At 38.7% G+C, this 9716-nt stretch overlaps 1 protein-coding gene across 1 annotated transcript; it reads left to right on the top strand.

Annotated features, from left to right (window-relative positions):
• The first annotated feature begins 885 nt into the window (after positions 1–885).
• Positions 886–9221, top strand: LOC112847142 (uncharacterized). The gene is made up of 5 exons (XM_025908120.1): positions 886–1089; positions 2564–2914; positions 3049–3126; positions 3235–3327; positions 8397–9221. The coding sequence occupies exons 1-5, from the start codon at positions 1035–1037 to the stop codon at positions 8534–8536; spliced, it is 717 nt and encodes a 238-aa protein (XP_025763905.1). The 5' UTR covers positions 886–1034; the 3' UTR covers positions 8537–9221.
• The last annotated feature ends 495 nt before the right edge of the window (positions 9222–9716 follow it).

Genomic DNA, 9716 nt, shown 5'->3' with positions numbered 1-9716 from the left:
TATTGTCAGTGATTTGTTTTCGTTAAAAACAAATTTGGGTTGAATCTTATGAGTAAACATTGAGGTTTCTGGGATACTTTAATGTGCCTTTCTATTCATATCTAGGTCTTTACTGTCAGTGCAGCTGGGCTCGACCTACCAAATCCTGAATGTGCAGATATTTTGTAGCGTGTCATACAATAGCTGAAGTTTCTTGTAGTGTAGTTATCCCATCTGTGGGGTAAACTCTGTGGCTTTAAGCAACAAAATCAGTCAGGTGAAGGTTTGAAGTTATTTTTTTTTTCTTTTTATCAAATTATCCCACATAATAGAGCTGTGTGAGGTGATATAAAATACCTTAAACTTTTACCTTAAATTCTTTAATGAGACTTCACTTGCAACTAACATGGACAGTATACTGTGTGGGAATTATGTACATGTCATTCCATCAGTGCCAGGTAAAGGTGTGCTTGAGTCGGTGTGCCAAAGAGAGTAGCTGTTAATGGCGTTTGTAGTGTGGACTGTATGGAACCGCCTTTCGTAGAGGAACGGGCTACTCTAATAACATTAGACCAACGATTCTTATGGATTGCGTTACAATTATACCAATATTCACGGCAACAGTGACACATGCTGCTTGTTTCCCGAGAGGACGAACCTCCACCCAAAGTATAAACATGTGTCCTAGCATTTGAAAGCGACTGCAGAAAGCAGGACTTGCTACTAGAAGGTCTAATATCGTAAACCAGAATGTGCTCAAGACACAGTGGCACTCACTCTGTATATTCGCAACGAAGATATCTGGGCCCTTGCTACATGAATAGACTCCTAGTAACGCTACTGCGTTGTTTTTACGCATGCGTGGCAAACGCACTTCCCTGTCAACCATTTCTCAGCCCTCTCGACTGACCCGCCTTCATTACGTATGAATGTTTCGCGGGAACATTGAAGACGTGAAATAACCTCATCTGTTCATGTGAGAAGGTTCTGGATATCACTCCATCTGAGCCCGTATTGAAGTAAAGTTTTCGTATCCTGGTTGAACAAATTTAACTATGGGCAAACAAACAGTCTTTTTGGCTTTAATTTCTTTCGTGTTGTTTCACACCGGTAAGTGCATCTAAAAGTACGTCACTTTGGAAGCTACACGGACACGGTTATTTTTCTGTTTTGAGCCTAATGTAGCAACACTACTTTGGGTTTCACTAACCCTTTAAAAGAGTATTACTGCGTTTTAATTGATCTGTGTGCAATTTAAACTCTCCACCTCACTCGACTCGTTGAAAGCTAAAGCTAACAGCGCAACAGGTACCTGTGCTCTGTTTAGCTAACTGCTTTTATAGTTTTGAACTTAGTTTTTCTTTTGAACTGAGACCTGATGTGTATATACAGTGTAGTAAACCCAGCATAACGCCACAAATGTGAATTTAAAGGCGCTTGTATTTGCTAAACGATTGTTGTTACTGTGTTGTGGCTACCTAGGTTGCTTGTATTACCAGTTTAGGATGAAATCAGAAACTCTTCTTTACAAATTTGGTGAAATCTTTGTCTAGTTTCTCTCTTTTACCTTAGAAGATTTTATACTAATTGTATATTTGATGTGGTACACAGTGCAATAAATACCCAAGTAAGCAAGTTCTTGATTGTTTTGCATTCATCACATTTCATGAGTGAACTGCCGCAGGTTTGTCATTTGTATGGTTTACTCACAAGTGTGTGAAATAATCATGATATAAAGAGTCTGGCACAAAACAAACAAAAGTTTCTGAAAAGATCCTGGTTTAGAAAAGAAAAAAAATATGAGGAACGTGCTCTGTACAATGATAGAAAACTGTTAGGAAGTTTGTAAACTCTCTCAACAAAAAAGCTATTTGAGGTCTTGGGCTGTGATTCAAAATATTGTTTGCTTTTGACAACTTGTATAATCAAATAACACACAGGTGTCAAACTCTGGCCCGCCTAATTACATTTGGCCCGTGAAGCCATACCAAATTACTATTAGAGCTGGCCTACTGGTATTATACAGCTAATATATATATTGTTTAGTATTAAGCTTTGCTTGTTCCATATTCAGTTTTTCAGCAAAACTTGTTTGAGTCCATAAGAAAAGATTCATTCTTATATCTGGAGGAAGATTTTTTTTTTCAATAAATATTAATGTTAGCCCGCGACTTTGTTCCAGTTTTGAATTTTGGCCCACTGTGTATTTGAGTTTGACACCCCTGAAATAACACAATAATCAAATCAACTAATGGTGAAAGCTGTCACAATGTGCAGCCCTGACTTCGGTTAGCTTACTGAAAATGCCAGAAGGTTCTTTTTTTAAAAGGGAAAAATGTTAATTTTTTTTACAGTCTCTATTCCTATAGTTTGGATTCGTTCAGGAAGTCATGCAATAGTGTGTTTAAATGAAATGCTGAGTATGTGCAACTTGCACTGTCTGGGTAAACAGATTAACAGATAGCTGTATATTTCTTGTTTAGCTTGGTGACCCCCACTTTAACCATATATACCCACATGAACTTGAAAGCGGAGACAATGTATGTGCAGTCTTTGTTAATGTTAAAACTGTTTGTTTCTCCAGGAAAATTTCAAACTCCGAAATCTACTCGGCTAATCGAAGTACCAGACGGTGATAATCTCACTTTTCAGTGTGAAATCCCCCCGGGAACCAACTTGAAGGACCGCTCTCTGGTTCTGAAACGAGTCGATGGAAACACAAGTTACACCACACGTGTCATCTACACCCGTCGAAATGGAAAGGAAGATCTTGGTTCACAGCCGGAGCAATACAGAAACCGGGTAATCTTCATCAGTGGAGACCTGAGGAGAGGATTCATGACTGTACAGATCCGATCAGTCCAGCAGTCTGATAGCGGAAAGTTCAAATGGTTTATCCCAAAATCACACACCGCCTGTTTTTTTGATGTTGTTGGTAAGTTGGTTCATGAGCTTGTTCATTATTTGATATTACTGGTATTACTTAATAAATGTTGGAATTGTATATGGTTAGGTAAGTAAGAAACAGAATTAAAACAACTTGATGGTTTTTTACCTCATTTGAAACAGTGACAGAGAAGCAAAACCGTACCAATGAGAATGACACTAGCACAACAGCAACGTTAACAGAGGAAATGCCAGATACAGGTAAGACTCGCACAATGAGGTCATCGTTTTGTTTTTAAGTTTGTTTGGGGAAAAAAAAGAGAGAAAATCAAGACGTATACCTTACAAACACTTTGCTTTTCCCTTTAGATCCTGCAACAGAGAACCGTCGTCATCATTATGCCCTCATTCCCATCTTTGCTGTTTTCATAGCTACTGTTTTCCTGATGCTCTTCAAGAACGGTGAGTTAAACAGCATTACATTTTTAATTTAACCATCACTGACTTTTGCATTCAGGCTTTTGAATTGGTACGCTCAGTCACGTTGATTCATATATCTGTAACATTGGTTTCTCAGCTGAAGTCCATTGGTCAAACGAGGACCACAGGAGGATTATTTGTTTTTCAGCACAGGCTGTACAGGCTGAGCTCCGTTATGGTGCAAAGTTATTTTAAACAACCAACACTCGTTTGTTTCCCCTAATAAATGCACCCCTAACAAACAACTACTGAACGACAAGTCACAAAAAGTGATGTAAAGGTGTGGAATGATATTTATGTCATAACAAATGCACAAGCGCATTTAAATTCCTTGCATGTAAATTCAACAAACAACAGTCTGCATTGCACACACTGCTATAGTTTCACACTCAGCGAGTAGCTCCCTGCACACAGGCAAATCCTACTCAAACGAATAAATGTACTTTTACTGTCTGGAGGCGGACACCAATGTAGCACACAGTGCTAATGTGATTGGTCACTTTGATACACACTTCAGGTTACTGTGTTAAACTGAGGTACGCTGTGGCAGCGACAGAAACACTGTTTTAAACCGTACTTGTTAACGTTTTGAAAACATAGCAGTGGCAATACTGACAACTGTCACTGTATTACTTTAATGTTGAAGAAACCAGAGCATTCGAAAGTAAGGTCTCTTGTACAGTATTACATAGCTTAAAACTTATAACGAGGACCAGGAAAGAAAGTGTGCATCAGAATGTGGCAACTATAAGTTTGGCCAAAATACAGATGTGGTGCACCAATCAACATAAAGTTGCTCAGTCTGCAGGAAACGCATGTAACGGCACGTTTCAAAACGTGCCCTAGAATTCTTTATTAAGTCTTTAAGATGAGTTTCAGCATTAACCTCTTAGGACCTGGCGTCCACATAAGTGGATATCACATTTTGGGATGTCTAGACCAAAATACCAAATTTTTCTCTACAAGGGCCTGATATCCACTTACGAGGACATTATACTACCACTGTTCTATCAAAATTTAAAACAAATGTCCTCATATGTGGATCTCATTTTTCTCAGAAACAAAAATTAGGTAAAAAAAAAAAAAAATCTGGTAATTCTTTGTTTTTACATTCATCAGGTCCGAATCAGCCCAAATAGTAAAGAAAAATTAAAAAAATAATGCCATGAAAGAGTTCGGGTCTTAGGAGGTTAAAGTGAAGCCCGTCATAAATCAGTACAATAGAAATAACTGCTGTAGCTAAACTGGCAAACTGCACTTTCAAAACATCAACACATCCTCACAACTGATATGTAGCACAGATCAAATCTTTCATATTAACTTTTTGCTTTATTCATAAAATATAACTATAAAAATGCAAATACTTCTCTAATCATATGTAGCAGAATTAGATTAATTGTGGTGTGATTTTTAGTGAATTTCTTCAGTGAATTAGTCCCATCAGTGGTGTACATTTTAATGACTGATTAATTCTATGGAGTTTGAAGTATATTTTAATGCAGAATATTTGTACTTTTACTTCAGTAAAAATGTATTTTTACAAAATGCACATGTACTGTAGTATTACTTTTTTATATAAGTATAGGATTTAGGATGGGTACTTCTTCCACAGCTGTAAAAAGCAGATAACACCTAGCATGCAGCAGCTACAAGCATAGTGTGTAATAGTTATATGACCTTTTAGATTTATACAGCATGATGGCAACAACCTGAACTGTTTATCAGACACTAATTCAGACCAATGAGCTACTTACCAAAGACAGTGTGTCATATCCTGCTCTGCTGTCCACCCCACAGACTGTCTGTGGTCACGGTGTGTGGAGCTCTGGAGCCAGATGTGTACAGCTGTTTCACTGAGTGAAGTACACTCACTGGCAACAACATAAACACATTTTATATTTCTTCACATTTTATAAAATTACGTTTATTCGACTGACTAAGAAACAATTTTTCCTGTTGTTGTTTGTTTTGTTTTTTAATAGCAATGATGTGTGCTTCTCATTGTGATGTTTTTTAAAAGCTGTGTAATACTGTACAACAGATTAATGGGGCAGCAGTGCAGAGGCTTCAGAACTAACCTTAGAATTAAAGTAACATTAAATAATCAAGTGACAGTTGTCAGTGTTTCCACTGATGTACAACAAACAGTAACTGCTGATGATTAATTCAGCAGCCTTTATTTTTCAAATTATAAACAAATACAGTTTAAAACAGCTTTTCTGACCTTGTCACAGTGTAACTCAGTTTAACGCAGTAACCTCAAGTGTCAATCAAAGTGACCAATCACATTAGGACCCCCCGTCTACCTTTGGGCTCTGCCTCCAGACAGCAAAAGTAAGTTTAAAAGCATAAGCAGGATTTCTCTGAGCGCTGAGAGCTTCCTGCGCTCTCTGCACTGTGAAACTGTAGTAGCGCATTCAAAGCAGACGCTCTTGCGTGTTCGATGGCTTCTTTCTCTTATAAATTTATAGTATGTTAAATTGTGCTCATTTTCTGAGTGCTCATAGTTTACTTTCTTTTTTTTTTATTAATTTATTTGATTTTTTAAAATCTCTTTGAAGCTCCAAATTTCACGCTCTGTACTTTTAATCAAACACTATTGCTATCCATAATAAGCATATACTGTTAAACATTAGACGATATGGAAATAAAACAGATGGGAGCTAGTGTTTTCTAAATTGCACATTCAGCTCAACACATATAAATGGCACTTTGGCTATCAGCTGGGCTTTCTGAAAATCCACCCATGTGAAGTCTTGTTGGTCTCCAGGTGGGTGCGTCCGGTTAACTTTCCAGATAGTTCGGCTATGATGGTTATGTTGCAGCTTCAGTTTAAAGTGACTCTACAAAAGTCTTGAATCACTCATATTTATTTATACGTTGGTTCCAATGAGACAGACTTTCTTGCCTTCTTACTTATGTGTTTAGTTAATTTTATTATCATTATTTTTATTTATTTATTTTGTGGTCTTGAGCACCAGTTCTTTACTTTTTTGTCTGGACATTGGCTGCTTTTTCACTCATTTTTCAGGCCTGTCCCTATACCTGACCATCTTCAGATAAACTTTTTTTGGTTTATTTGGTTAAGCCACTTATGGTGTTTAATCTTTAATAAAATGATCAGTGTGGTTGCTTTGCCAGTTGTAACAATGAAGTTTAACATCCAGGCATACACGAAAACAGAATTTGTGAAGTTTAACGGAGTTAGAAGTTAGCAGGAAGTTAGCTCGCAAGTTTCCATCTAAATATAATATACCACGTTCTGACTGAGATATTTCTGAAAAATTCAAACATACACGTCTGCCGTCACTTCCCACATAAATAAAGATAAAAAGCTAAACAGCAGTGACGTTTGTAGGGTTACTGAAGTTGAGCTAGCTGGTATGTAATGATGTGCTTGGTGGTGCCAGCTACACAGCTATGGTTAGTATAATATAAACACATTAGCACAGTAAAGCTGAAGGATGAACACTAACTTTTCCAATTGATTAGATTAGATTAAACTTTATTTATCCCTCGGGTGGGTTCCTCCGGGAAATTCGGTTTCCAATAGCACAGCACCGACAGAAGTTACAGAATGTGAGCAGAAATATACCATATATGCACATATATAAATACAGAGTATACACAAGGGATAAATAGAATAAATAGGAATATGAATACAAGGGAATTGCACATTTCAAGTATTGTGAGTCTATTGCACTGTTGGATATTAAGTATTGCACAGTGAAAAGGCACTACAGCTTAGCTGTTCTCTTCTCCTTTGTCCTCCTGTCTCCCCTTCCTCTCCCCTCCAGAGAGGAGTTAAACAGTCTGATGGCGTGTAGGACAAAGGAGTTTTTGAGTCTGTTGGTTCTTGACTTTTGGAGAAGCAACCTGTCACTGAACAGACTCCTCTGGTTGTTTATAGCCGTGTGCAGAGGATGCCCAGCATTGTCCATAATGTCCAGCAGTTTCTTTAGTGTCCTTTTCTCTGCCACTGTCACCAGAGTGTCCAGCTTCATGCCAACCACAGAGCCAGCCTTCCTGATCAGTTTTTCAAGCCTGGATGAGTCCTTCTTTGCTGTGCTGCTCCCCCAGCACACCACAGCATAGAACAGCACTCCAGCAACCATCGAACATTAGCATTCGCATTGTAGGATGCTGTAAACTAGGGGTGGGGAACTCAGAGCCTCAAGGGCCGGTGTCCTGCAGGTTTAAGATATCACCCTGGGTCAACACCTGAATCAAATGATTAGTTTATTCCCAGGCCTCCGGAGAACTTGAAGACATGTTGAGGAGGCAATTTAGCCATTTGAATGAGCTATGTTGGATCAAGGATGCATCTAAAACCTGCAGGACACTGGCTCTCGAGGCCTGGAGTTGGCCACCACAGCTGTAAACAGAACAAACTTTAGTCAGGAGAGCAGCTGAGCTAATCCATCCACAATAGCTTAGTCATTAATATGGTCCATGGGCTGGGCTGTAGTTACATCATAAGGTTTTAAAAACTTAGCTTTAAAAAGTGGTGCTGATGAATCGTGGTAATAAAAACCGAGAGAGGCCGACAGTGATCACTGACTTTTGTTCATATTTATTAGAACAAGATACAAAACAGTAAAACGTGTTAAAAATGCAACAGCCTTAATAAACGTAGAGTAGTTTGGACCCGGAAGCAGGGTTCATGCATCATCACTTAACAACCAGATTGCTGTCACCATGCTGGGTGGGTGGGTGGGTGGCATGGACACCCAAGTTTGTGTATGCCATAACTCAATCGAGGTGACACAGGAGCTTCAAATTAACAGCATAGCTGTCTACTAAAAATCTCTGAGTTTGAATCCCAGTGACCATGACTTTAAAGTCAGAGGTCAAGTTTTCTGCAAGTACAGTTTGAATGTTGTAGAATTGCATGTTAATGCTTGTAGAACAATGAAATTATTTGCTGCCAACTGAAATGGTGAAGCTATTTTTTACCCGGATAAGACGAAACTTCAGCCCTCAATTCAGTTTAGTGCTTTTGGATAGTACAGCATTATTTCAGTTTCTAATTGGTTTTCTTGTTCTCACAGGGATTTGTAAGACATGCCAAAGGAAAACTGAAAAAACAGACTCTGAGCTGGAAACCCAAGGTAACAAAGCAAAGGAAGGAGATGAAGAGGAACAGCTCAAGAAACCATCAGCAGGAGGAACTGATGGACTGAAAGGATAATCTCATCATGGCCAGAGAAAAGAAGCTTTTTTTGAATATCCACCATTTGGGCCATTCATCTGATCCTTCGGTCAGTTGCTCAGGTGCAACTAAATATTTCCTGGAAACGTAGAAAAAAAGTAAGATTGCAGTTAACAGATTGTTTTATGAATTATTTGGAAAATCACTTAATAGTAGGGCTGCCACGATCAGTCAACTAGTCACGATTACGTCGACTATCAGAATCATCGACGACTAATTTAATAGTCGACGCCTCATTTGAAGCTTTGTAAGATCCCAAAAGACGCAGGAATAAGTAGTAGGATTTAAGAGTGTAATAACGGCCTGAAACAGAAGATGGCAGCACTGCATGTACAAGGATGCCAGCTGCCATTAAAGAAGCAGTGTCCGGCATCTTAGCTGTGTCCAAATTCAGGAACCGCATCCTCCTGTGCCCGCATTTGTAGGCTGATTACGTTACAGCCACACGGCAAAGACTGTCCAAATTCGAAGACTCCGAAAAATGCGGCCCAGAAATGCGTCCTTCATTTCCCCCTTCAGAAGGATGTGTCGGGATGGGTCATGGCCCAACCTATCCCAGAATTCATAGCGCGGCCCTGCTCAGTTTCCAACAATGGCAGCAGCTAGTTAGTTTTAATATTACTCTTATTATTCTTTCTGGGTCACAAAATAAACGTTTAACATATTTTCAGGTGAGAATGTAGCTGTGTAAACTTCAAATATCTGCTCAGTTTATCAAGACACCACATATTTTCAAAAGCGCTCCAACGTTTTCGGAGACGTCTGTTACCCACCAGCTCGATAGCTAGCCGGGGTTGAAGGCTCACTAGAGCCGTTGAGAACACCGGACTCCCAGCAAATCATTTTCAAACCCACCGCCATCTTTCGCTACTCAGGTTAAACATGATATATAAGTCACTTAGATAACTTAAAAATGTTATTGTTTGGCTTTTTTTTTATTATTTTATTTCTTCCTGAGTAAATCGGTTTGGCTGAGATTAAAGTTATAGTTTTTACACAGCTGAATAAACGTCAAGCAGACAACTGATTATCAGAAGTGTGAGATGCTCGAGAATATACTCCGGTGTCCTGTTATATTTTAGACAGCAAGGAGCAGACGGCTGAGTTTATTTAACTCCACCAAAACAATCTGCAAATTTCATTAAAATTTAATAAACGA

The sequence above is a fragment of the Oreochromis niloticus genome, linkage group LG6 (genome assembly GCF_001858045.2).
Source record: "Oreochromis niloticus isolate F11D_XX linkage group LG6, O_niloticus_UMD_NMBU, whole genome shotgun sequence".
Taxonomy (NCBI): domain Eukaryota; kingdom Metazoa; phylum Chordata; class Actinopteri; order Cichliformes; family Cichlidae; genus Oreochromis; species Oreochromis niloticus.
The sequence above is the reverse complement of the archived record's forward strand: the minus strand, read 5'-3'. Positions and strand labels throughout refer to the sequence as shown.

What these genes read in the sequence shown, in the direction of transcription:
- LOC112847142 (XM_025908120.1), top strand. Translation starts at nt 1,035, where the DNA reads ATGGGCAAACAAACAGTCTTTTTGGCTTTAATTTCTTTCGTGTTGTTT. An exon ending in TTTCGTGTTGTTTCACACCG is followed by an intron (nt 1,090 to 2,563) that starts GTAAGTGCATCT and finishes TTGTTTCTCCAG; the next exon opens with GAAAATTTCAAACTCCGAAA. An exon ending in CCTGATGCTCTTCAAGAACG is followed by an intron (nt 3,328 to 8,396) that starts GTGAGTTAAACA and finishes TTGTTCTCACAG; the next exon opens with GGATTTGTAAGACATGCCAA.